General features: G+C 42.0%; 2 protein-coding genes across 6 annotated transcripts in view; one reads left to right on the top strand and one right to left on the bottom strand.

Moving 5' to 3' along the window:
• Nucleotides 1–27593, bottom strand: part of LOC119547418 (guanylate cyclase soluble subunit beta-1) — a 51098-nt gene that overhangs the window by 3882 nt on the left and 19623 nt on the right. For 3 of the 4 annotated variants that reach the window (XM_037854290.1, XM_037854281.1, XM_037854297.1), the window contains exons 8-17: nt 26985–27206; nt 26796–26907; nt 26179–26344; nt 25881–25963; nt 25276–25446; nt 25053–25124; nt 24365–24530; nt 24050–24187; nt 20355–20512; nt 3969–4299 (exon numbers count right to left, since the gene is read on the bottom strand). In XM_037854290.1, the coding sequence (XP_037710218.1) occupies nt 3969–4299; nt 20355–20512; nt 24050–24187; nt 24365–24530; nt 25053–25124; nt 25276–25446; nt 25881–25963; nt 26179–26344; nt 26796–26907; nt 26985–27206 (1619 nt within the window). Of the gene's footprint in view, nt 1–3669; nt 4300–20354; nt 20513–24049; nt 24188–24364; nt 24531–25052; nt 25125–25275; nt 25447–25880; nt 25964–26178; nt 26345–26795; nt 26908–26984; nt 27207–27593 lie in introns of those variants that run through there. The other variant, XM_037854272.1, reaches the window with a different exon arrangement.
• LOC119547444 lies at nt 6335–20622 on the top strand. Of its 2 annotated transcripts, XM_037854316.1 has the most exons (9): nt 6335–6481; nt 6913–7347; nt 9291–9390; nt 10545–10654; nt 10707–10810; nt 13951–14046; nt 16809–16965; nt 17414–17532; nt 19881–20622. In XM_037854316.1, the coding sequence occupies exons 2-9, from the start codon at nt 7129–7131 to the stop codon at nt 20323–20325; spliced, it is 1350 nt and encodes a 449-aa protein (XP_037710244.1). In that variant the 5' UTR covers nt 6335–6481; nt 6913–7128; the 3' UTR covers nt 20326–20622. The 2 variants fall into 2 exon arrangements, with proteins under 2 accessions (XP_037710244.1, XP_037710236.1); XM_037854308.1 differs by lacking the exon at nt 6335–6481 and having other exon boundaries at nt 6886–7347.

The raw sequence follows: 27593 nt of genomic DNA, 5'->3' as shown, positions 1-27593 counted from the left end.
GCCCATCGACTGTGGGCGTGCCAAAGTGGCAACTTGCAGCTTGCAACTTGCAGCGGTATGCAAATGAATGCCATCGAAGTCGTCCGTTGGCCCAGGAACTATTTGCGGCGAGAAGGAGTGGAGAAAGGGGGAGAAAGTCAGTTAACGTCGCCATCTGTCTGCAGTTGAATGTTTGCCTGTTTGCAATCATTCCAACTTTAATTGAAATTAGTGCCGAGTTTTCGATTAAGCCACGCCTCGCCTGTTTACCCCTGCCAATGTTGATCTGCCGGTGACAATGGCCAGGATTTTGAGATGTCCTTGCTGCCATTAAATTGCCCCGGGACACACACATGCCAAATGAATACCTGGCCATAGAACGACCTGCATCCTTGTATCATTTATTAATAAACCCCTCGAGTTAGGGCAATAAAACTTTTTTTGTGTGCCTCTGCCTTTGCCTTGGCTTTTGCTTTGGCAAAACTGACAGTCGACAGTAATCTAAATAGGAAAACTTTTATGTTGGCTCCCCGAAAAACTAAGCAAGCAGGAAAAACTTTGGCCCAGCCTTGCAAATTTTCCACCCTTCGAATTCTGTGCCAGGTAAAAGCGAAGAGATGAGATAATTCAATGAGGAGCGGGTTTCCTTTGAATGCCGACAGTGTGCCAACATGTGAGTAAGTTATTTGGAATTTCACCGGTCAACCCTTTTTTGGAAGCACGTGGCGTATGCGTAACTCGGCTGGTATAGTCTCATTATCGCCGCATCAGCCTTATAACTAAATAAGCGTTATTATGTCACACAATTTCCATTCTTCTCTTATTTTTCAACCCCCTGTTTATTCGTCTTGGGACCGTGAGTAGAAAAGAAGCCTTTGCCTCTGACATTTTGTCGTCGAGTCGCCTCATCGCAATCATAATTTCCATCTTTATGAATTTTAAATGAGACAGAGACCGGGTCTTCGGTCTTCTCCCTGCAGCTGACAAACTTTGCACGCCTGTCACTGGGAATTCAACTTAATTTTTAATAAGATGCCCCGGCCTTGAACGCCACGCCCACCGCCCAGCGCCCACCGCCCAATTGTCGCATAAGAGCTTATGCCGTATTTAGTCGGGTGAATATTTATTTGATTGGCATTCTTTGCGATATCCGGATTTGTATGTTAGCGCGCACAGGAAACGGAAATTGTGCGAGGTCGATGGCAGCCGAGTTATTTCCATATTTCCCAATCATGCGGAAATGTAAAGAAAAATCGCTCTTTTGTTGCGGACCGAATAAATTTGCTCCAGTTTATATGTATTTCATACATCTGTCTGCCGAATGATAAATGATTCTGAAGTGGAGCTGATGAGGCGAGATGGAGGCTCATTAAAGCTGATGGATACTTCTGAGTGTATACGGATGTGTTAAACACAATATGGTCATGGAAAAATATAACCGAACTAGTTATAGAGCAGTTTAAGATTGACAGATTGGCTTTCTGTTAATGGAAATCACTACATTTTAGCTGTTAATTTGAGTTATATTTATTTTTAAGTATTTATTTTTTTCCTGTTATGCCATATTATTTTGAACTCAGCTGTAAAGGCAACTAGCACTGCAATCGAAGGCGCCGCTCATTAAAAATAATTACAATTCTGAAGTGGTTTTGTGTGGCCAATGCATCCCTTCGCCGAAGGTCTTTAAAGTGGGCCAACTTAAATGAGGGAAAGTCGGAAAAGGCAGCCACCGCATCCCCTAAACAACTTCCCCTTCAAACGGGCCGGATGTGAAGTATAAATAAGACTAAATAGGAAAAATGAGGAAAATTATGAGGGCAGGGGGAGAGGAAAAGGAGCGGAAACAAGCCGGTCTGGATTACTGGGTGCCAGTGCCACCAAATCAGGCAACTTTTATGGGTATTTTGTACTTTTATTTCTGGCTCCAATGAATTTCAATGAGCAATAAGGGAGCCCCGAAATGCTCGGATTTATTAAAAATGCTGGACTATTTTGGGGCATTTAATTAGGGAAATTTCAGCTGGGGTTTTTCCAGCGCCCTGGCCTAAGAACTAATCAATGTTAATCCATTTCTAACGAGCCATCGTTAGGCATCCAGAATTACATACGCCCACAATTCTGCCAGTTGAATGGCATCATCAAAATGCCTGCCAACTTCCAAGTCATCAAATTGCATGCCAACTTGTTGTTGCCTCCGGCATTTAACGATAATGTGCGCCATATCGAGGCCATAAGCAGCTGTATATACATATCTGTAGGATAGATATAGATAGATATACACAGCCGATGGCGATATATGTGCACTTAAAATGCCAGGCGAAAAATTGGGCAACCCAATTTCCCTGCAAGTCTTTTTTCTGTGGCATGCTACTTTTCTTATATGCGAATGAGTTTGTGAGAGGGCGTTTAATGCGATTTCATTACGCTTAGTGACACTGTATATTAAGCAAAGTTTTGTCCAAAAATAGATTCGAGGGTTGCTAGTAGCATATGTGGGGTTTTAAAATATTTGAAGGATAATATAAGTCTTTTAAGTCTGGGCTTAAGAATTGAAATATTAATAAAACATAATTTAATATTATACTTATGTCATGTCCCAAAAAATGATATGGTTTAAATATGTTTCAATTATCAACATTAGCAAATTTATATAAACTGTTGATATTTACAGATTATATATGGTATCGCATTGCTTTTTTCGGATATCAATAGGTTGTCCCGAACAAGCTAATCCTTGATTTTGGAACGGCCCTCGCAGTGGCACTTCCTTTGGATCACAGGACCTTGAGCTTGTTCGCCCGTTTGCTCATGTCAAATATTTGTTTTCACAATATGTGCTAAATTCTATGCGCAACCCAGTCGCTCAGCCCCGATCAACCCGAATCCGCTCCTTTCTGCGGTATTTTCGGCTGAAACAGAGCTCTTTTGCTTGCAGCTTGGTTGGCCAAAACTTTGTAAACAAAAACACACAGAATAAATGCCAGCATCACAGCTCGAGGATAAAATGTGGGCGGGGGCGAGGGCCACAGTGTGGGCGTGGCAGGACGAAAGGCTTTGCGCTTTCGCTGGCAAAAATGTTGACAAAATCCTTTGCAGTTCAAGAGAGAGATATATATTTAACTGTTTGGCGTATTATGGCTTTTATATTGAGTTGTTTTGGACTTATCTAGTTTACTGCCGAACGGATTGGGCCAAGTGGGTTGAAACTTGTCCCGACACAAAATATTCTTTATGGCTGGCATTAGAATTTGTCCAGATAAGGCCATTGAAGGGCTCAGGCTAATTTCGAGGGCTAGGAGAACATGACGTGATAATGTGGAATAAATTACGTGCACAGACGAAAACATTTCAGATTAATCATTACCGATTAGGGAACTAAGCATTCGCTATAACCAAAACTAAGATGGTATTATATTTATTTTTATGATATCTGCATTGGAAATGGAAAATAAGTGATGTGTATATTTTCAAGCACTCAAAAGGATCTATCTTTTAAGGAATTTAATAAGCCAAAACAAATTTTCGTTATATAATAGTATCTCCCCTACTTTATAGTTTTAAATCCCACATGATTGTTTCCTCAGTGCACACACAAGATATGTAAATCATTTGTAAAGTGACTCGCCTAAGTGGTTGGTGGGATGGGTTGGCTTGAATGGTTGCAGATAGGAGAGCATTAACATAAATTACCTTGCACAACGATCCGATGTTCCTCGAGCTCCGGCCGCAATGTGCCAGCAGCAACAATCACACAATGCCAAGAACACACACTTGGGTTTTGGGATGCAGGATTCTGGATGCAGGACGCAGGAGGCAGGACGCAGGACGCAGGATGCGGGATGACAAACACGAAGGAGTAGAAATGAAGTGGTTAAGTGGTCCAAGGACCTGCAGACTTAGCCGCAGACTTTCGGACAGATGGAGTCACGCACGCAGTGGCAACTTTACAGGATGTTTCAGCAGCAGCAGGACGAGTCCTTGCACATCTCCTATGTGCCCCCGGCTGCTCCTCCTCCGGACGAGGACGAGGTACGTGACACACTGGCATGTCCTGGTACCCTCTGGGCGGCTGTGCCCCCGATGGGCGTGGCCCCGCCGGCCGTCGGGGTGGTTGGCTGCAGCAGCGGCGAATCCAGGCTCCCGTTTCCACCACCCCCGCCCCCGGCTGTGGAGGATGTGGAGGATGTGCCTCCCAAAATGCTGCTGGTGGCACGCGTCAGGAACCAGCAGTCCATGGGCGTGGGCTTGCCCTTCATGATAACCGGCCCGCGGTACTCCAAGTGGAACGAATCATCTTGGTTGATCGCCAGGCAGAGGAGCCTGCAAGAAAGGAGGGAGGGAATGTAAGGATAGAGAACATATGTTGGAAAAGTATTTGATTTATATCCACCCAAAAATAATATTTAATTTTAGGTTTGAGCACAGAACTGATTTAAGTTGGTTGAAAAAACCAACCCATGTAGCCACAGAAACCATTTCGTTTTTTAGACTGGCAATATAGGTGCCTAAAAGTATGCAAGCCTTTTGCCCGCTTGTTCACTGCATAGTTTTAGACACTTTTATAAATGATTTCAAAACTCCAGGGATTTCTCTGACCTTAAAGTTTTCAACCTATACAGAAATATAATAGTGAATGGTAGTTCCTAGAAAATGTGTCACTAGAGAAATGTGACTGTTAAAGTGCTCCCATAAATTTGAGTTTCTGAGTTCCGCGGCGAAGTTGGCTTGAGTTGATATATATAATGCACTCTGGATGATGTATATCTCGTGGGCCATATTTTTCTCAATCTCCACGCCAATAAATTGCGGTCGTAATTTTGTACCGTGGGACACGCTTATTCAGCTTTTAGATTGCATCGCCAGAAATTATGTAAATTCGCTCATTGCGCTTTATTTGCCCGCACATTTGACTGCCGCATGGCGAGCGGAAACGGAATAAAAATTTCGCCTGGCTTTTGTGCATTTCCGCTTCCGCTTGGCCCACAATCCGCAACCAGCCGAACCGCACATTGTTGCATTTATTCGGGCTCATATATTTACGGCCAATACGGCGCTGATTGCATACGCATTTAATTCAATTTATTCGCAGCCTTTGCGGCCTGGATGGCCGGCATATGGCCACAATTGCATTGCCCTTTTAATTAGCGCCCAGGTGAGCTCTGATCAGGTGAAAACACCGCCCTGCTTTCCCTGGCTGACCAGCACAAACAGCCACTGTTTTAATGGACTCGAGTTGATTACCCGGATCCGAACGCCCTTCCATATTTATTTGCATACGCGATTAAGGCGAAGGACCCGAAAAGTCCCCGCTAGACGTGATTATCCCTTGTCCCAGCCATCATCTCCGGATCTCCGTGTGTGCCTTCTTAATTAATGTTTATGGCAGTGCTTAAATATTTACCCAACGCTTAATTGTCAGCCCAAATATTAAACGTGCAAATACGGCGAACAAAGGAATGAGTGCCTGAATAATTTATGTGCGAATTGATATGTGCCGCATAAGCAAAAAGTAATTGGCAAAGGGGATAGAAAAACATGTAAACAATGCGCGCGAATATTGTTTAAAATTTACATTTTAATTGAAGTGTTGTTTTAAATGACATTTGTTGTTTTTAAGGCTTATCCAAAAAATGTCATTATTATTTAAATTTGCAGACAATATCATTTGAATATTTTTTATTTACCCAAGCGATTTGTGAAGGCAGATTTACAGTTCTATGAAAATAGAAAATTAAAACCAACGTAGGCAAGATAAATTCAATGATAAACAGATTCAAAGCTTTTAGTGTTTTTAAATTTGTCGTTTACTATCTGCATTTAAATTTAATAGCCATGTAAAAACCATTTAATTCTGAAATAAATTCTTATGATTTAACGAAATGCGCTCATTAATGTTTTTACTCTGCCATGTTTTTAAAATGAAAAGCAAACACAGGAGAATAAACGGCTGTAAGTAAACCATTCAAAATAAACTGATCTTTGTTGAAGCGAAATTAATCCCTTTAATTACAAACCAATTATTATTTCAATTCAATATTTAAACAGCCGTAGAAAAGCTTCAACATTTTTACTTGTGGCTTGTATTTTTTATTTTTCATGGGTTTTTCATAAATGGGTTTTATTTTTATAGCAGAAAGTGAGCACACCTATATTTGAAATGGTATTTTAATTCGGCCCTATGTTTATGAAACGCACATTAAGTACCTTTAACGCTCTCTGTACGAGAAGAGAGGCGAGAAAAGCAAAAGAGAGTGTGAGAGTGGGAAAACAGCTGAGCGATTTCAGAATTTAGACTTCACTTGTTTAGTTTTCCAGCGGCGGCTGATGAGCGGGGTGGAAAATCGTGTGTGAGTTGCGTGCGGTGAATAGGTGGCTCGGAAAAATGCGAGAAAATTTCGCAATGCAATCAGCATTTTAGCCTAACCCATTCGAGTCTATTTCAATGAAGTACTTGAGTTCAATTCGGTTTTTGAAGTGTCCATAGAGGAATACTTGTCGGCTGGTAATCAAACACCTGTTTGCCAATTGCTGGGAATGTGAAGAGAGATTCATGGAAATGAAGAGCCCTTTAAAAGTAGAAAGGCCTATAAATTAAATGCAGATAGTTCTATTTTGTATCAAATTATTCCACCTTTTTAGTAATTAATTTACTAATGATTCCTGCTCATTAGTTATTTGTTTATGTTTGTCGAAAGTTCTCCCAGCACATCATTGCCAGCTGGAAAAAATCAATACCAAAAAGAGAGTCACCCTTAATTGTTTGAAACACTCTCTTCTTGTGCATTGTGACTCTTTGGCTTCAACGGTTCGGGAGTTTTGTTTTCGAAACGGAATTTAAGTCTTTTGGAGGGAAATTATTATTATTTTTAATTTCGAAAAATATTGACCCACTTTGAGTGCATTAAATACCATATTTGCACTATGCTTTCGCAGTTGCTAGAGGCTTTCCAGCGGCTGGTAAGTCAATTAAAAAGCCAATTTGTGTGGGTTCGCTGCTGGTTGCCACTGCCACAACATTTCTACGGTTTCCGGCGGGAAACTGAGTCACGAACACGGCTGCGTTTGCGGGTGAGGGAACGACTGCGGCGGAATCCCGGGGAACGGGCCAGTCACCAGCGGAACCGGCGGACTCCGCGCCGCCACCTGGTCATGGACTACATCTTCGAGTGCTTCTTCGACGACACCTTCGAGCAGATCTCGCGGAACGGGCTGCAGGACCGCCAGTCCCGCCGCGACGTCCTCGACCACCTGAGCTCCATCATCAAGGGCTGCAGCGGGGGCCAGAACTCCCAGACGGAGGAGGTGGCCGCCATCGCGGTGACGGCGGCCATGAGGTTCCATCGGATGGCCAAGGAGCAGAACGGAAAGGTGGGCTCAGTAGGGAGTTTATTATATTCCAGTGATCAGTATATGTAGTTGTGATGGTTCAAAAACAATATTATTATTCATTATTTAGAATTAGTCCAAAGTATATCTTATTTCTAGGGCAGGACTCAGTTAAATACATCTGGATCTATAAAGCTTCTTGTTTTGTACTAAGAAAATGAGAAAGAGATTGCCAGAACGGGAAGCATTTCCCCCACATTCATTTTTCAATCTTATTAAATAAAGGTCTAGACTTAAAAGGACAAACCATTCATTGTTCCTTTTTGGGAACCGTAAAATGTATGCCATTGAATGTGGACCAATAGCTCAACATTTCTTGAAAGCACATGCCACTTGAACTAAACAAACCCTTTTTGCAATACACAAAAGGCTCAAATTTAATTAAATGAAAATATTTGTGGCTCTTTTAGAGTCAAAAAAAGGAAATTTAATATTTTCTTTGAATAAATATAGCTTGCAATTTCCCGAAAGTCTCTTTAAATGCAATTGCCGTATTGCAATCTAAATATAAATAAAAGAATATCAGCCAAAGCTCATACATTTATGAATTTTTAATTACATTTTCTAATACTTTACATTAAAATCTTTTATTTAAATGAGGGTCAAGTATTATACTCGATTTTTTCCGTATTTCCATGGGGTCCAGAATGGAAACCCAACACGACATCTAGATTTCATAACTTGAGTTTTTGAATCCCGATTTAGAAGTGGGATACCTCTATGAGTTTGTGGTTTAATTCTCTAATAATCTACATTCAAATATTTCTTTTATAAGAGGGTCAAAACTTTAACCCATTTTCATGTCCGATTTTTCCGTATTTCCAATGGCTCCCAGAATGGGAACCCAAAATTAGACTTCTAAATTCCATAACTTTGGTAATAGTATTCCGATTTCGAAGTGGCATATCTCTATGAGTTTGTGGTTGAATTCTCTAATAATCTACATTCAAATGTTTCTTTTATACAAGGGTCAAAATTTTAACCCATTTTCATGTCCGATTTTTCCGTATTTCCCATGGCACCCAGAATGGGAACCCAAAATTAGACTTCTAAATTCCATAACTTTGGTAATTGGATCCCGATTTCGAAGTGGCATACCTCTATGAGTTTGTGGTTGAATTCTCTAACGATCTACATTCAAATATTTCCTTTATACGAGGGTCAAAATTTTAACCCATTTTCAAGTCCGATTTTTCCGAATTTACAATGGCTCCTAGAATGGGAACCAAACTTAGACTTCTAATATCCATAACTTGGGTAATTGAATCCTGATTTCGAAGTGGCATACCTCTATGAGTTTGTGGTTGAATTTTCTTATAATCTACATTGAAATATTTATTTATATCGAGTGTCCCATTTCTATCCCATTTTCATGTTCGATTTTCCCGTAATTTTAATGGCTTTCGGGAGGTGAACCCAAATCTGCACTTCTAGATTCCATATCTTGGCCATTTCAATCCAGATTTAGACGTGGGATACCTCTATGAGTTTGTGGTCGAATTCTCTAGTATTCTACATTAAAATATTTTGTTTTGACGAGGGTCAACATATTAGCCCATTTTCATGTTGGAATTTTCCACTGACTTTCAGAATGGGAACCCAAAACTGGACTTCTAACTTTCATAACTTTGGTAATTGGGTACCGATTTAAAAATGGGATACCTCTTTGAGTTTGCGGTTCTCTAAATTTATACATTAAAATCTCAAACGCGAATAACGTCACGGAGAGGAAGTTAGTTATTTATATCTCTTTTATCCTTTTCTTGGGATTGGCTCTTAACATCTATTTTTTATTGCTTTCTCGTTCCCGAGTCGCTTTAAATGTAATTTTCTTTCCATTTAAATAGTTGCCTGCCATATGGCAATTATTTATAACTCAAAAAGTAGTGCTTCAGAGGGGATTTAACCTCCTTTTCCATTCCCAGGTCTGCCTCATGGGCAAGTATCACAACATCCTGTACATCGGCCTGCGCACCTGCTGGGACTGGGGAGTTCGGGACTCGGAGGTGGTCGTTCAGCTGCTGGGTAAGTAAACCCATTCCAACTAAATAATTTAATTTATATGCATATGGATGTGTTTGTGCATGGGGCTCGACATTCCTGTGAGCTCTTTGGGGCGTGGCCGTTTGCTTTGCATATTTTAATGAATTTTATCCCTTCGCATCAGATTATTACGCCCATAAGCAGGCAGTTTTAACTTTAATCACGTGTTTCTGCTAATTGCGTTAAGAAAGTGTTGCTAATGTCGTTTTGCTGTTGCTGCGTCGTAAAACTTATAAAGTGCCTTAAAGTGTTGCAAGTTATTTGGGGCGTATACGTATACTGGCTGTCTCTAATTAAAAGGCTGCGTAAACTTTTGCGAGCGGAGGAAAGTGCCAGAAATTAATGGCAAGCCCCACTGTCATGGGATCTGGACTCGTGTGCAATAAAACTTGCTCCTTGTTTGTCCTGTCCGCACTTGCTTTGTTGCTGAACTGGGTTTTTTAGACCCACACCCAGACCGACACCCAGACCCTTGCCCTCTTTTGCCCTTGGCTTGGCAAACATTTTGGCCAGTTTCCGTTTTCCGCTGACTTCATTTCGGGACTGTGCCAAAAAAGCCAAGGAAACCGAAAGCCGAAAGCCAAAGAGTCGGCCAAGCAGCAACAAGTGCAGCCACGTAATTAGCTTTTTTATGGCTGCTGCCGCTGCGATTTGATGACATTATTTAACCGCCTTTTCCCCGCTCCCGAGGGTTCTGCTGAACTCGGTCAAAAAGCGTACACAAATCTTGCTTTACGACATTATATTTTCTAGAACGTTATTAGCATAAAGATAAAAGTTTAATAGTCTTCCGACATGTTCACAACATTCAAGTATCAAAGAACTAATAAAACAACATTTTAAATCAAAGAACTAATACATTTTAGATGATTAAAAGATTAGGTTTTGAATAAAAATATTTTACTAATATATATAATATATATTTATAATAAATATTTATTAAATAAATATTTCAAGACTGTATTCTTTTACCAAGGTAATTAATGGCTAAAAAAAGATTCTGTAACTTTTATGGTACCCTTATCGTATCATTTTAAGCTCTAATCCGGTATTATATAAAACTTCTCGTAGAACAACGTTCTGAATTTAGCTGTTTTTCTATTTTCCTCTTTTGCATCCTACTTTTCGGAATAAAGTGGCCATTTATGAGTGCGAGAAGACATATGAGCGGATTTTCCTGGGCGCCCTGTTCGGACCACATGCTCCGCACTTCATCGCCGGCTGGCGCAGTGACTTCCAGGATCAGGTGAGATAACCCCTCTTTGGGATAGACGCCCTTGTAAGTCCTTTGTTTGCAGCACGAGAATGTCCGGGCGATGGTTTACTTTTTGAAGCACGCCACACGCGAACAGCTCACATTGCCCGTCTGGATTCCGCGTTTCGAGCAGGAGCGACAGCTCAGGTGAGTGCTCATCCCTGCCCGCCCTGACTTTCTCCACTTTCTCCGCTTTCTCCGCCTGGCTTTCGTGTGTCGCGCTCTTTTGCTGCCTCGAGCCATTTTAGCACTAGCTGGGTTAATTGGATAGTTGGCGGGGTGACTTGCCGAGGTCTCTATTCCCCCAAAGAGTTTTTTGTGCCTTTGTGCTTGGACATTCATGGGGGGATTATGTTTTTAAAAATCAAAGTAAACCTTTTTACATCCCTGAACTAATAAAAAGACAAAGTACTAAGAATTGTAAGCCATTTGTAAATGGTAGTTTATGAAAGGATGACAATTTATTTTTAGCTTCTTAAAGAAAGTTGATTGTCAAATCCTTTTTAAGTGTACTTCAAGCTTCAAGCTTCGGCTTAAAGTTTTAGATTTTTAGGTAGAACCGTATCTGCCGCACTATAATCCCGCGGAAAAATTAGACACTGCTTTATAGCTACATCAAGGTCACCCAATAAAATTCCACTTAGATATAATACCAATGCCATGTACGCTAACCAACCCTAATTGTTTGCGAGTTTTCCCTCATAATAATAATGTTTTCGGTAACAATAAGATACTATAAATAACCCGTGGGAATACAAGAGAACTGTGGGTGAAAGTGAAGAGTAACCAGAGGAACGAAAGGATTTTAATTAAATTAATACATCAGCCATTGTTGTGGCGCTGTGTAGAGTGTGTGTGTGTGAGTCTGCACATGTGTGTCTGACTGCTATAATTGAGTGAAAGATGGCGACAATTTACAACCACAGTCACGACTACGAATACACTTCGCACAGAGAATGGCTCTCAATCACTGGCGGTGGCTTTTCACTTTTCTCTCACTTCTGCTGGTGTCATGTATAATTAAGATTTTCATTTGCAGCTTGCTCGCTGGGGGTTTTCCCATTTCCCATTTCCCATTTCCCATTTTCCGCCTTTCCCCCACATGTGTCTCTGATGCGATAAGCTGAAAACCAACAGGCAGCGATGTAAACCTTTTGTTATTTCGGCTTTGTTCGCCGGCACTCCGGAGGATTAAAGTCAAAAATGCGTGTAATAAGCGCTCAAAAGCATTCTCAACCCCACCACGCCCACTAATCCACACGGATAGATCCCGCCCCCTTTGAATACACACATACACATGCACACCATTTTGCAGAGTTGACTGTTTGCGCTTCTTAAACAAACAGAAGGCAAAAAAAAGAGACTGACTGGCAAACATTAAGACGACATTTATGATGCCCTCTCGCAAAACAACAGTCAAAGTCATGAATAAGCGTTAATAGCTGCAAATGTATGTGTGGGCGGGAATCATGTGTGTGGTGTGGGTGTAGGGGTGTGAGTGGGGAGCTGTAAAAAACAAGCAATGTGACAATAAACGCTTCGGCCAAATGCCGTTGGAGCTGCATAAATCAGTGCTCAGGAGAGCAGCATATTGGGAAAGTTTCCCCTCAACAGTGAGCACTCGCTAAGAGCAATGGAGTGTAAACTTAAAGACAGCAAACAGATTTCCTAAAAATTTCACAAGTATTCACAATTAAGCACTTTTAAAGTACCTAAAAGTAGGCAACTATTTATTTGAACTTTGAATGCAATCGTATCTTAAATCACTGCATACTTTAAGACACCTTCTTCTGAGATTTAAAAACTGATGATTTTTTTAAAGCAGTCTTACTACGATATTACCCATTTCAAATGTATTGGTTTAAAAAGGGATTAAATTCCTTTATTACGGCTAACAACTAAAACCTGTACTTTTCTTTTAAATGTTTCCCCGCTTTTTCGGTAAAGCCAATTCGTCATCCGGACTTCATGCATTATTCATAACTGCATTTAATAATTGCACAGCTTAAGTGGTTAAAAAAGCTAGTTGCTTCATTTCACTACTATTTAGCATAATCCAGTGCCGGTCCACCTGCTGACTCAATGGCACTCGGAATAATTTATATTCCCCTCAAATGCAAAGCTGCACAAGTTGATAACTCTTACACTTTGCCTTGGCTCAGGACAAAGTGCGCACTGTATGGCAAAGACATTAACATTAAATCCCGGCTAATACTCCGCTAAGCAGACCATTAGACAGAAATTTGATTTGTCAGCCCACTCAGCAGCTGATTAAAGTGTTAATGTTTGACTTAGGGGGCAAATCACTTCCGACTGGCGGAAAGTATTCCAGCCAAGAGGTGTTATATAAGGCCATTGGGGAACCTGTCACGGGATGCGATTGGCGAATGTCTTGATTCTTGCAAGGACCCTCGGTTTTATCACTGCCAATAAAACGCAAATGAATTTGCCAAGCCAATTTCCAAGCTGTCAGTGGATGGTGGCTCAAAATGCGCTTATTGTCTGCTGTGTGGGTTGCCTCTACTTCCGGTTTATTGTGGTTTCTGCTCTTTTATTTGCCTACTTTTATGCGTAGACATAAAAGCCCTGCGTGGGTGTGGGTGTGTGTAGTGTGTCGCAAATGTGCCTTAAGTGCATTGTACATGCTAATGCCTGAATGGAGACAAACGCCCTACGCTCACACAGCACATTACGTATACGCAATGTCAAGCTAGCACAGGGCACAGGGAAAAATATTACAAGTTTCTGTGTGAGAAATAACAATTTAGCTAGTTAAAGTCACCAAATAATGCTTAAATTTAATGTTGATAGGGCTCGAAACCCCACATAAAAGTGCCTAAAAGTATGCAGGGAAGTAGGGAACCAGGACTTTCTGAAAGAATCCCGTATGAAAATAAATTGTTGCATACTTTTAGGCCCCTTGATAAGTGATACCAAAACCCTAGTAGTTTCTTCTCTCGGTGAGAGTAACTATATATAAAACTTATAATATGATATGGACTAAACTTTTAAAGGAATTATGGCTTATTATGCTGTCAATTTTTTTTCCCTGTGTATTCCTATTTTATTTGAAGGAAGGGCCATGAGCAACAAGCGAGCAACTTAATTGAGGTCTGGCACTCGCCCAGGCTCATTTTGCAGCTCCTGCGAGTCCTGCTAATGTGCGAAGCCCATTTTGATGCTGGTCGCCCATTAAAGCGACCACAAAGAGTGGCCTAAACTCCCTCGGAATGTGGGTCTAACACTGACTTATCCGTATCCGGTTTGTTGTTCTTACTTTCTTGCAGATTCATTGATGTCCCCATTGAGTCCTGTGGCAAGTCGTCGCCGCTTCGCATAGCCCTGCAGGCAAACGCTCCCGAACTGCTGCTCATACTGCTGAGGTAAGTCGTGTCCTGGGACGGGGACTTCCGGGCCAAGGGGGGTCAGAGGGTTGGGGGTCAGAGGGGAAAGTGCCAGCGACTGCCACTTCAATTAGCGAGAAATATGCAAAGCGGTCGCCACTTGGCGGCGCCGCAATGTATGCAACATAAAATACAAGACGCTTAGCATAAGCAAGTGCTCGCGAAGCCACAAGAAAATGCGAGGCAAAACCCAAGGAGGGGATAGAGAAAATAAAAGGAAAAATTATCATTAAATATGAAAGTCGCTGCCAAAGCGAATTTGCATCACAAGGCGGTCTCCGGCGAGTCTCATGGTCCAAAAAACGAAAAAACCCAGAAAGCAGCTTGTAAAAAGTTACGAGCATGCACTCGGGTCCTCAGCCGAGATTCATAAATTTATATGTAAACGCCTGCAGTTTCGACTTGGTCCTGCGTCCTTCGTCCTTCGTCCTCCGTCCTTGACTTTCGCCGTCCCGGCAATTTATTGTTTCCTAACTTGATATCACAGCGGCCACGCCCCCCTGCCCGCCCCGCCATTTTGCTGGCTTCGGTTTCAATTTTTGATGCAGCGCCAAAAAGGATGCTTTGCATAAAATGCAAGTATTGATTGCAGGCCAAAAAGGCGAGTCACAACAAAGTTTCTGTCAGCAAGTTACGCCTGAGATGCTCAGCTGTCGAAGTTTATGTCGACGGCTGGCGAAAGGCGGCTTGAATTTCATTAGATCAAGATTTTCGCAAAAAATTATTCAATTTCCGCCGGTCCCTCGGTTTGAGTGGCATATTTTATGTGATTTTTCCTAGGAGCAGGAAGTACGCTTCCTAGAACTTGTAGTGCTTCATAAAGTTTTTATTTTGTTCTGAGGCAGATAAAAAGTTTTGAAAATGTTTATGTGGCCCTCAAATTACTAGACTTTATTAGATTAAAATAGTTATTTTCCCTTGTTAAAGAAAAGTTTGAGAGGCCACAAAAATCATTTCATTTTAAAATCATTTAGTAAAAAAATATATATATATAAGCATTCTTTTAGACAGGCTTATAAGTGACTTAAATCTAGATAATCTCATTTCCTGGCTTTCTCTGTACTTGACCTTGGAAAGTATAAATTTCATTTCGATCTGCGCCCAAAGGCCTTCGCCAAAAGACGACTTCAATATCGCTGCCAAATTAAATTGCATATAATTTCTTGGGGAATTCCATGCGCCCCCCAACAATTTGCAACGTTATTTCCCCCTTTGTAAGCCGACAAAATTAAAAGTGAATTCCTCCTCTCAAAAGGGGGCGTAATGCGGAAAGAATTCGCATTATAGGCAGAGGCCAGCTGTGGATTCAGAGTTCAGAGTTCAGAACTCGGGATTCGGCATGAGATTGAGATTCCCGCCAGCTGTGCTGATTGCACCGAGCAAATTGCAATTGCAATGGCTTCGATTGATGGCAAATGTTTGAGTTTGGCTTGCCAATTCCCCGCCGGCCGATTCCCCCGCCATTTCCCCCGACTTTCCCCAGAGGTTTTGGGAGGTGGGATTTGCCAGTTTTTGCTGCGGGTTTCTGTTTCTGTTTCTGTTTCGGTTTCTGCGTCGTCGCCTTTCCGACTCGACTGATTTTTATTTCCATTCAGATGCGGCTGCTATTTTTTCGAGTTACTGATGCTGATGCGGCCATAAATTTTCGATATTGTTTCGCTTTTGTGTGCGTTTTAATTTGCGTTTCGCCTTTCGCTTTGCTGCATTTTCATTTGAAATTGGCCATAAAATATGCAAATGAATGCGGTGAGATGTATTCCTTTTTCGCCTTTTTCTCTTTTCTCTGCCAAATTGATTTACTAGTGCATAATTGCGCATACGCCGTGTGGCGCCCGACTTTGCTCGGCGGGCAAGCAGACAGTATTTATATGACGCCCCATAAATAAGCGAAACATATAAATTAGATGGCTTATCAGCCAGCAAACGGGAGATACAAATGCCAGCGCAGTGCGGAGATTTTGACAAACATTTTCAATTTAAAATGTGACAACATTGCCGGCGCCATTTGCAATTTGCACTTCATTTGCCATTCACTCAGGTCTGTCTGTGTGAAGTGAAAGAAATTCGAGGGAGAAATGTTGAATTTGAATAAAGGTTTTTAAGTTTAAATAGTATTTTGGATTATTATAGAATTTTTTAGAAAAATACGTTTTCAGGAACCATTTATAAAGAGGTTTCATATTTTTCCATGCATTTATTAAGGTGGCTTGTTTAAAAAGATGCCAAGTGCAGAATGTAGGTCAAGGAAGTCCACTTTTAAGGTCAAATATCTTTTCAAAAGCTGGAGCATATTTATAGATTTCTTAAAATGAATCTACATCTTTGGACCCTTTTCTTTTTTTTATAATAATTTTGCTATAATGTATTACGTTGTAATTTATCAATCACGGTTATAAGAATACCAATCAAGAAAGTCTATTGTTAATCATAGAATTTTTTTCCTGAAATGGCTACTTTATTTTTTCCGGTGTACATGTGTACATCCTCTGCCACTGTGTGTGTGCTCGTGTGCAACTGACACAACCGCGAGTCGTGTCTGTTCATTATTTCATTTGTACATTGTGTTTATCGGGGCATCTAGCATTTATTGCCGCCCGCCGCCCCGACCTCCGACCCTTCGGCATTGACCGCAAGCAAACCAACTACGTGCTGGCAGCTTGTATCTCATTTGCAAACAGTTACCCACTCCCGACCGCTGCCACGCCCCGCCTGACAACCACCGCCCCTTCCATCTGTTGCAGATACGGTGCCGCACCACAGCCGCCGGACGGAGGCGCCTCCGTAATTATCGCGCTGCTCGACAAACTCATCGAGGATGGCCGCAATTACAGCTTCGAACTGGTCATGTGCCTCAAGATTCTGCTGCGAAACGTGGCCATGATTGAGATGCCCTTTAAGGTGAGTGAAGGGTTGCAAGCTTGGTTTCCTTTCACAAGAAATTATTGTGGTGCATAGCCAGAGAAAACAAATAAAAAAGTCATTTCCAACTTTCTGCTGGGAGAAAATCATAATGGAAAACCTCATCTAGGAAAATATATATATAAAATTGCTCGTAACTAAAGTTTATTTTATGGATACTTAGAGTTTAGTTTGGCAAGTTCTACATAAGTTGATAAAATATTATTTATTCCATATGCAAACAACCCATACTCTTTCAAGATCGTTAGATACCAACTAACATTAAAATGATGAATTAAACTGTTTTTTATTTAAAAGAAATTAGAACCAGCGTTTTTATTAAAGTATTATTCACATCACAAGTCAATATTATCTTAATTTTACTGTTTAAGTCTTTATATTACTTCCCAGGCATGCCCTTTCACTAATACTCCCTTTTCTATTCCAGCCCCTTTTATACGCCTCCCGAAGAGAGATGTTCTTCGATCGCTATGGCCGCCTGTTGATGGACAAGATTATTGGCAGGGAGCAGGTCTACGGAGTGCCCAGTCTGCGACATTTATGCCGGTAATTACCAACTTTGACCTGTAATTTTCCCAGGAGAAGGAAACTCCTTCGAACACTTGACTTTGTGACTAGCAATGAGCTGCCCGCCCACGTCTTCTTCGGTTGGAAAGAGAGATTAGGGCCGACAGCCATAATAAGTTTCACTTTTTTATTCAATTACTTTGGCTTAGGTCCGACACGCTTGCTTAACTTCCTACGGGCAGACAATTCGGCGATAAGCCCAAAAATGAAATAAGCATAAGACAGGAGCCCAAAATGAGAGACTGACAAACTGACAAACTGACAGACTGTCTGGGCCTCAAGTTGACAAGTTTCCCTCGTCTGCCGCCTTTGTCAAGCGGCTTAATGCAAGTTGGCCTCCTTCTTTCATGTATTGTATCCAAAAGTCGGGGTCGAAACTTTCCCGTTCGCTTCACTAACTTGGTCACAATGTAGTCAAATGTCGGCCAACTTAATGAATTAAATCGATGCGAATTTCCTTGCCACTTTGATCGGTGTTTAGTCGAGAAGTTTCCTTTCGTTTTAATTCGATAAGTTGACGTCTGCCGTTGATAAAGTTCATGTGGGACCCTATATGCGGGATACACATACGTGTCACTTATTTGCCGAGCACTCGGTGACCCGATGATGCCGGGTACACAAATATACAAATATATTTGCCTCCCCCAGCTCACGTGTCACAAAAATGTCCATTGACTTTGGCTCTCGTTTCAGCTGGGAACCCGTTCTGCCAGCTTGTTTGCAAGTTTGTTTTCCCTGGCCAATGTTTGCGATGTGGAAACTCGCGCTCTTGGCCTGCATTTCGCACAGTAAGGCTCTGGGTCTGCTTTAAATTGATATATGGTATCTCAAATGGTCACGGTTCTTTAAAGGCTTTTTTCTGGTTATTTAGATTAATGAATTTGAATTAAAGTCATAATGGATTTATAGTTCCATTCATTATTAAAGTTTTTCAACGCTTAGCTTTTAAAATGATTATGATTATGATTTCTCTAAGTATACATACTCTAAAGTATACATTTTTATACCCTTAATATACAACTTTCTGAACTGATTTTCTGGCATGACACATTCCACTGTATTTGAGTTGGCGCCCATTTGTCGAGTCTTCAAAACTGGTCTCGAAATGAGGGTTTTTGCATTTGATTTATATGGTCTGCCTGCCATTTTGCGACTTCAATTTATGCAAATCTCACGGAGTGGATGCATAAAGCATTACATTTCGCATTGACCCAAAATTGGAGCCTCAAGGCGAGTGTGCAGATTGCGCATACGCCCTGGAATCCTGGCTTCCGGAGTGGCGCCCACAAGTAGGCAACGCTTTTTGTTCCTCCCTTTATGGCTGCTCAGCAACTTCCGCCGGCCCATCATTTCGTTTCCTTTCCCCTAGGCGGTGTCAGCTTGCTTTATTGATTGGGCGAATTTGTCTTCGGTGGCCATAAAAAAGCCAAAATATTGCCAGAACAGAGAAACTTGACAGGACAAATTAACATGGACATAAACTGCGGAGTTCCTGGATGGATCCCCCGGCAACCGATTAGCATGTTGTTGTTGGGCCCTCCCTGCGTTTTATGACGCCAGTTTGGAGCTTACTTTCCCAAGAATTTCGGGCAGTTTCCCGCAGCCCCACTCGCCGAGTTATCAAAAAGCCACTTTAGAGTCGGCTCCACACACTGGGAAGCGGGGAAACGTGGAAACTTTCCCCAAAGCTTTCACTGCGCCTCTGAGTGGAAGGGCCAAAAAGAATCCGCTACCAATATCCGCTACTTTAACTTCTTCCTCTAGTTTTCGCAGGCAACTTCAGTGAAAGTTCTTGCCCGTATTTTTTCTTCACTTTTGCTGCCTTTCACTCACGAGAAAAGTTTTAAGCACATGAACTTTGTTTGCTGCTCGGATTTTTTTTGTCCGCCGTATGAGCTCATTGTGTGAAACTTAAATTAATTTATGAAATATCCCGCTGAGATTGACGGGAGCAGTGCCCAAAGGCGAGAAAAGTATTCCGAAAAGTCTTGAGCAGACTGGATTATGTCAATCCTTGGAACTATTTTCAAGCTATCATCTTTGAGAAGGCAAGTCAAGAAGATATGTTAAGAAAAACTCAAATTAAAGATAAGTCATACGTTTGTAAAAGTTGGAAGGGAGCTGGGAAGTAGCAAGCAATATAGAAATTGCTTGATGATAAAATCATATTATATGATTATAAATATCATCTTATATCATTTCTCTCTTTACCAAGAACTCGTTAAAATCAAATTAAACCATATGGTGATTCCTTACATTTTTGGAAATTCTAAAAAAACATTTTAAAGGCTTTAAATAAGATAAAACAAAATGAATTCATTTTCCAGCTGCTGCATTCGGGATGTCCTGCGGGAGCACAATCAACTGCCCAATGGCATCGACACTCTGAGGCTGCCGAAGCGCCTGCAACGCTACATCGATCTCACGGAGGAGCTGGAAGGACCTGAGGCCCAGGAGGAAAAGGAGGAGAGGGAGGAAAGGGATCCGCAGAGGGGGAAGTCCCTGCCCAAATGCAAGCTGGGCAGTGAGGTGCCTCGCCTGGAGACCATCAGCAGTGCGGAGGAAAGCGAGGATGAGAGTGAGAACCATGTGCAGCTTCTACAGGCTGTCACGGATCCGGAAAAGGCTGCCCTGGCGGCCTTCGTGGCCACTGGCGATGGATCCTACACGGAGGAGGCCAAAAAAGCGGCTGTGGCCGCCTACGTGGCAGCCTGCCCGCCCGACTTCGATCCCGATTTTCCGCCAATTTCCCTACCCGGGGAACCCAGATAGCCAAAAACATGGCCAAGACTAGCACTCACCGGTAGGTTTCCTCGCTGACATTGATGCGACCCGGAACTCCAGTGGTCTCCGTCCGGCTGGTGAGATTGACCGTGTTTCCGAATAGACAGTAACGCGGCACTCGGTTGCCAATCACTCCGGTCACCACTTCGCCGGAATGGATGCCTATGGTGATTTGCTGAAAGAACGAAGGACCAAAAACAAAGAATTTATAATCTTAGAATTTGTAAGAGTGCTTATCTAGAAAATAAAAGAAGAGCCTGGCCTCGGCTAAATTTATAATCTGAATTTGTGAGGAAATTTATCAGGCCTCGCCAGATCTTAAAAGGGCACTTCATTGCGCTAATAAACTTTCGCCGGCAGAAGTCCCATCATCAACACCCGAAAAAGTTACCAACCGCAACGGAATGTAGCTGGAAAAACCAAGCGAAAGTTGCCACAATTACTTTCCAAAAACTTGCAGCAGCAGTAGGAAAAAGTTTTCTTTAATTAAATTTAAAACGAAATGAGCGGCGAGCAAAGAGAAAGCGAGCAAATCCCAGCCCAGATCCCCACCAAAGGTCCTTGTTAGTAGGTGACGATGCTGAAATCCAAAAGCGAAAGTCCTGGAAAAGTCCGGGAAAAGCGAGGGGTCCTTCGCAAAAATGCAGAGCCAAGAGAATATGTGTAAATGGGTAAAGTGCCAACAGTTCGGAGATAAGAACGAAGGACGAAACTTGTAATTACCAGAAAAACATTACATAAAACTAATTGCCAAGGCGGTGGAGAGCGATAAGCGGAAAATACCCGAAACCAAGAGTGCACAAAGTCGTTCCGAAAAAGAATTTTCAACTAAATCAAATCAAATCAAATCAGTGCATTGAATTGCTGATGAATCATTCAACGTGAGCTGCGAAACAGAAGTCAATCACTCAGTTTTTCTCTGACTAAGTAACGAAGAAATCGGATAAACTTGTTAGCACTCCAAAGGGGTTTTCATTGGCAAGGCATACACAGAACATTGTTTTGTTTACCTTCAAGGTAAGGCACTTTAAGTCTTTGAAAATTCTTATAAATTCCGGGACATAGAAGGAAGTGTTCTTAATTGATGGTTCTTCTTGCCTAAAAAATGCCCTAAGGAATACCCTCCAATCTATTTGATATACAGGCTCTGGAAAATTACTGGTGTATTATTAAACATCAGGCAAGATGCCAGTCAGTTAGGAGAATGATTTTTCCTGACTACGCCCTCGAGTGTATAAAATACATAGTAACTGCAGAAAGTTTTTGCTGAAAACCGAATCAATATTTATGGACTGCAAGCACAGGAAGTAGCCAACAAAGAGTTGAGTTGGGAAAAACGGGCAGGAAAAGCGGGAAAAGGAGGAGGAGCAGCTCAACAAAGTTTTTGCATGAAGAAAAACATCGGTATAATTGGCTTCATAAACGTAGGGGGCGGCGCAGGGCGGAATGACTAGCTGCTGCTGCTTTTTATCAGGATTTAATGAAGCGCAAAATGATGCCAGTGGCGGCGAGGAAAGGGGGCTCAAGTCCTGGAAAGGGGCAGTGCAACAGGCTCCGATGTCGTGTCCCAGTTTTTGCCATTAGTGGCCCGTGGCGTTTGTTAATTGCATTTCGAGCGATCTATCAAACGTTGACTCGATTCTCGAATTCCCCCTTGTTTTTTGCCCGCCCCGAAAGGGGGTTTGGGCTTTCCTCTGCATTACCACAGGCAATCAGTCAAATATGAAATACTGACAGCCACAAAAACTTGACTGCAGTTGCGGCGAGGCCAGATGGAAATGGATAGAATAGTAGGGGCTCACACTTAGAGGGCGGAACAGACGGATGATCCCAGGACCAAAAGAAGAGTTCCTTCTGAGCAGCGCCACCGGCAAGACGATAAGGTAATGGAATTTCAGCAACAGAAAAACAACAACTCTCACAATAAAGCCAAGTGACACGAGCCCTGGCGAGAGTTCTTAGTTTGTGTGGGTAGTTTGACACACGCACACAGATTCTGGGGATATATCCACAGTAGGGTAACCCCGAATCTCTATTTATATAGATCCAAACCTATTGGATGGTAACTTTTTTTAATGAATCTTTAATTCTAGTTATCTTTCTCACTAGTGTCCTATTTTGTGGGTTAGAACTCTTCTTTGCCTGCGCTCTGCCGACACACATGGTATACAACACAATCGAAGTTCTATAAAAAGGTAACCAATGCTATGAACAAAAAATCCTATCATTCTAAGTGTCTGAAAATATTTTTATTTGCTTGATAGTTAATTTTATAAAATATTTATACTGTTGAATTTATTTAGTTGTTTACTAGAATGATATATTCTAGCATAACCCCTTGTTTAACCCCTATTTCTGTTACAAGTTTTATTTTTCCCCCGCATCGAGGCACCCTAATGCACATACAGATGCCAAGACATGTGCAAAAAGTGACTGACAAGCCACAAGCATTGTCCACACGTACAATGCTGTAATTGTGAAGGATGCCATCAAGTGGGGCATCCGCATCCTCGTCCTCGTCCTCCCGCTCATCCCCATCCTCGTCCTCGTCCTCGCTTCGTCCTGTGGATCAGCCACTGCCCTCCCTTGTCCCACCCCCTTTCCATCTCCGTATCTGCGGCCCTGCATGTGTGCAGTGTATTTTAAGCCCGAGCACTCAAAGCAAAAGTGTTTAAGCCAAAAAAAAGAGATAGTAGCAGCAGGCAGGAGGCCTTCTGCTCATCCACATCCTCATCCTGCAACGTCTCTGGTGACAGTTGACGGTCAAGTGGCCACTGGCAAGGATCCGAGACCGTGTTCCATGGTCCTAGCCGCGTCCTTTGACATTGTGTGTCATCAATTTTGAATTAATTTTAGCAATTTTCGCAGTTTTCTATCCGAAACTTTGCGCCCTCGCCGGGAAGGAGAAACTTTGTTAAATGAACTTTTTCGCACTTGCCCTGCTGCCAAGAGTTGTTAATATTTTACGTGCACTTGCCACTCAATCCGGCCAGTCGAGGGTTAAGAGATCGGGACAGGGGCGGCGAAAGGGGGGCGTAGACATTGAAATTTATGCGCCATTGAGTTGCTGTTGCTCAAAATGGCGAATGGCAAATGGCAAATGGCGCATTCAGCAACAAATTGCGCGAACATGCTCAAACTTGCATGCTCACACGAACGAACAAAAACACGAGCGAGACAATTTTCCAACTACTTTCAATGCGCACAATTAGAGTGACGGCCCCGTGGCAAGAAAGGGGAAATGCCCCACATTTTTCGAACCCCCAACCCAAACCCCACTTTTCAACCGCGGGCACTTGAGCAACTTGAACGTAAGTTGTCAGTGGTGAATGCATTTTTGTTGCCCGGCAAACGCTGCATAAAATGCGCTACACAAAGATGCCAAAATATGCTAAATGTGATAAAAGGCAAAGCTGAGATTGAAATACAATTGCGGGGAAATTTAGCTAGTTTTCCTTTTGATAAACTTGATTCTTTGGTGAAATTTCAACAAGAATGGCATTCAAATTCAAAAAAAATATTAATATCTTTGCTTAAAAACTAGATTTATAGTAGATTAGTTAACCTTATTAGCTCAACTGGCCATTATAAGGTCATTATATTGCTCAAAACTTAAAAAGAAACCCTCCAGGCTATAAATGCTATTACATACTTTAGGTTTTATCCAAAGAGTTACTTCTTAAAGTATAATACATTTTATTTCCACACTCACCACTGGATTGGAGCCCATTTTGACGTTCTTGGCCATGTCCATCATATCGAGGGCCACCCGTGCCATGCACTTGGCGTGATCCTCACAGTGGTCGGGCAGCCCGGAAACGGCCATGTACTTATCGCCAACCGTTTCCACCTGAAAGCACAGACATGCCAATGAGTCCTTTAGATTGGCCAAATTGAGAGGTGAGGTGACCCGAAAAAGGGACGGAATTGCATCGTTTTTGTGGCCAGGTAAAAAGTGTAATTAAGTGGCCATTGCAGTTTGGCGCGTTTGATGATGGCCAGCACCTGCATTTGCACTTTGACCCACCTTGTACACGTTCAGGTTGCGCTTGGAGTCGGTCAGAGCATCGAATACCGTGTAGAGCTCGTTCAGCATTTTCACGATTTTCATGGCCCCATCGGGATCCGTGTTGGCCGCACAGTATTGGCCAAAGCCCACGATGCCGGAGAACATCAGCGTCACGGAGTCGTAGCTGTCGAATGGGAAAAGAAGTTTGTTGCCATAAATAAGCGGGCACAAATATGGCAAATTGTTTGCATTTTCCAGAAAGTGGAAAAAGTGGCACAGAGAAAAATTGGGAAAAATAAATGTTTTCTAAAATCGAAACATATAACATAAACATTTTTCTTGCTATAGTTAATTATAGTATAATAAATAATATATAATAATTATAAATGTAAGGATATGTAATTTAAAATGACTATTTTTTTATATATATAAAGTAATTTTTAAATGCTTAAGAACCAATGCAGAGTTCATACCAGTAATGCTACAATGACCATATTTTTATCACATTTTAGCCAAAAACTGATTTAACCCCAAGTGATTGATTTCACCCCAATCTAGACAAAAAAATCTTCAATTTAAACCAACACTAAAATTCTCAGTTTTAATATATTCAATATTACAAATATTTTTTATAAAACTTTTAGACCTGCTTTTCCCACTGTGCATTGTTTCCCATGAGGATAAAGGTAAATTGACTTTCTCTTACCGTTTGGGCGGCACTGGACGCTGATGTCGTAACTCATTGGCCACCGACTTTGGCAGCACTGAATAGAGCAGCCTGGCAGGACATTCAGGACAGAACCGAGCAGGATGAAACGGCGGCAGAAAGAATGCAGGAGCAGAAACAGAAACATGGAAAAGTAATTTCAATTTCGCGCCTGAGAGAATTGCGCGCCATTAAGGAGTCGGTGCTGTCATTTGTCATTTACCTGTCGGTCTTCTGCTTCTCGCTCTCCAGATCCCGGAAGGTCTGCTGCAGCTTGTCGGTGAGCATTTCCAGGTTCTTGGTGAGCTTGTACTCCGCCTCGAACTTCTCGGATAGCAGGACCAAATCCCTGGCAGCGTCGTGCAGCGGCACATCCGAGATGTAGAGTCCCTTCCTGCGGGGAAAAAGGATGGGAGGACACATTCCACGTTCAACGGCGAGTTCAAAGATGAGGTGCGTGGGTGTGAAATGAAAAAATGACACGCATTTTGTTTTACTTAAGACTTTTTGAAATCGCCTGGCAGCAAATAGAAGCTGGGCCAAGTGAAATACAGCAAGGAGGAAACATTTTTAATGTCACCCATAAATTTGGGCAGCTGAAGGCGCATTTGTTTCAATTTGAGTGCGTGTATAAAGCCTTAATGTTATTGCCTAATATCACATTTAAGAGTTAATGTCTTTAATAAGGGCCTACATTTACATTCCCATCAGAGAAAAATTTATATTTTGGTTACATTTTTAGAAGAGTATACTTTCGGAATAAGTCTAGGCTTACAATCTGACAGAGATTTATGAGTATTTTCATACTTTCCAGGAATTCATACTCACTTGGTCAGATCGTCTAGATTCATGACACTGGGGTAGCACTGAAACAGAATCCGATCCGTTTCCGGAATGTACATCATTTGTCCCTGTGGAGCACACAAAAGAAGTGCCTTTTATTTTCGGTATTTTAAGGAGGGCGTAGGTGTAGTCAGTGCAATAAAATTGATTTTTATGCTGTGCTCTGTGGCAGGCCAAGCATTAAGTTTAATGCCCACGGGGCGGCTGTGCGTAAGGGTCCATTCGGATCCAGGATTTTCATAACCGTTCCAGACACTTTGATGGCCTATGGGCCAATGCTCACCTTCAGTCTCAGAAAGCGCTGCTCGTGCCGGCTGCTCATGGCCCCCTGACGTGTCTGCAGGACATAGATGGTGTTTATGTGGGACAGGATGTTCTCGAAGTTGAGCTGCAGGTGCGGCCGGATGGCCTCCACCACCTCTATCAGGGAGCAGTTCTCCTCGGCGACTCTGGAAAGGGGGGCACGCAAAGAAATTGTCGGTAATTGAAAATATAAATACAAAATTTCTTGTATTACTTTTATTAAGGTGTCTAAAAGTATGCTATAGAATATGAGTGTCTCATGTATTCACGCTGAAATACGGAGGTAATATTTTCATTGCATACTTTTAGACGGTTTTATAAGTGTTTTACAATTTCTAGTGTTTTATGTAACCTCTCCTAAGTTGGAATGTATACAATTTATAGTATTATTTTAAATATTTTTTTATGATGAAATTAAATTTCAGCAAACACATTTCTCCCAGTGCTCGAGTAAGTGAAAGGGGAGAGGCGAATCCGAGCGCCTCACTTAGGCGGATGGCCCCGACCATCCAGCTAATGGCCACTAATCGCAAACAATGGCTCACAAGTAAACGGCGACTGTAAACCGTAAACTGTAAACCGCTGGCAAGGACTCACCTGGGAATTACTCGAGACACAGCCTTGCCGGCCTGAACGATTTTCATCTGCCTATCGAACATCAGGTGGAAGGGGAACACCTTGCAGAATGTGGCGGGCGATATGAGTGGAGCTGTGGATTGTGGCGAAGATGGGTCAGCACTTGCATCCTGACCAGCCAGGTAATTAGCCTGAGTGGCACACACTCACCTTCGCAGAGGAACTCCATGTCATCGGGCACCTCGTCCTTTTTGGCATCCACCTGCGACTTGGCCGCCACGTTGATCTCCCGTATCAGGAACTGCACATGGTCGTACCGCTCGATGTCGTCGCTTTTGTTCTTCAGCAGTCGCAAACACTTCTGCTCCTTGTCGCCATCGCAATCGAAGCTGTCCTGGGCAATCGGGCATGTGTTTAGCGCTATGGCGGGGTCTACAAAATAATATAGCATTTATAATAGAAAGAGTTAAAGTGTATATAAAATAAATTGACCGATTTTAGTAAATTGAAAATTTAAAATGAATAGAGAATTAAGGCACGTGCGTATTTGAAAGTTTTATTAGGTCAAGCTGTGAGCCTAGTAAAGTTGGTTTGTTAATTAACAAAACAAATCTAATAAATGTGGGCTCTGGTCAAAGCCATGCGCATTTTTTGTGAGCTTTAACATAATTCGATAAATCCAGTTGTTCAGAGAATTCTATGTATTTTAGTCTGAAAGCCTGTCAGATTTCCGATACTTAATTGCATAAAAATAATTGCATTTTATTTCACAAAAATGGCTTCTAGCTCCTAAATAATACATTTCGCCATGGGCGAATT

Source organism: Drosophila subpulchrella, chromosome 3R (genome assembly GCF_014743375.2).
Source record: "Drosophila subpulchrella strain 33 F10 #4 breed RU33 chromosome 3R, RU_Dsub_v1.1 Primary Assembly, whole genome shotgun sequence".
NCBI lineage: Eukaryota > Metazoa > Arthropoda > Insecta > Diptera > Drosophilidae > Drosophila > Drosophila subpulchrella.
Note: the sequence above shows the minus strand (reverse complement) of the source record. Positions and strands in the feature narration are given on the sequence as shown.

What these genes read in the sequence shown, in the direction of transcription:
- LOC119547444 (XM_037854308.1), top strand. Translation starts at nt 6,901, where the DNA reads ATGCTTTCGCAGTTGCTAGAGGCTTTCCAGCGGCTGGTAAGTCAATTA. An exon ending in CCAAGGAGCAGAACGGAAAG is followed by an intron (nt 7,348 to 9,290) that starts GTGGGCTCAGTA and finishes TTCCATTCCCAG; the next exon opens with GTCTGCCTCATGGGCAAGTA. An exon ending in GGTGGTCGTTCAGCTGCTGG is followed by an intron (nt 9,391 to 10,544) that starts GTAAGTAAACCC and finishes TTCGGAATAAAG; the next exon opens with TGGCCATTTATGAGTGCGAG.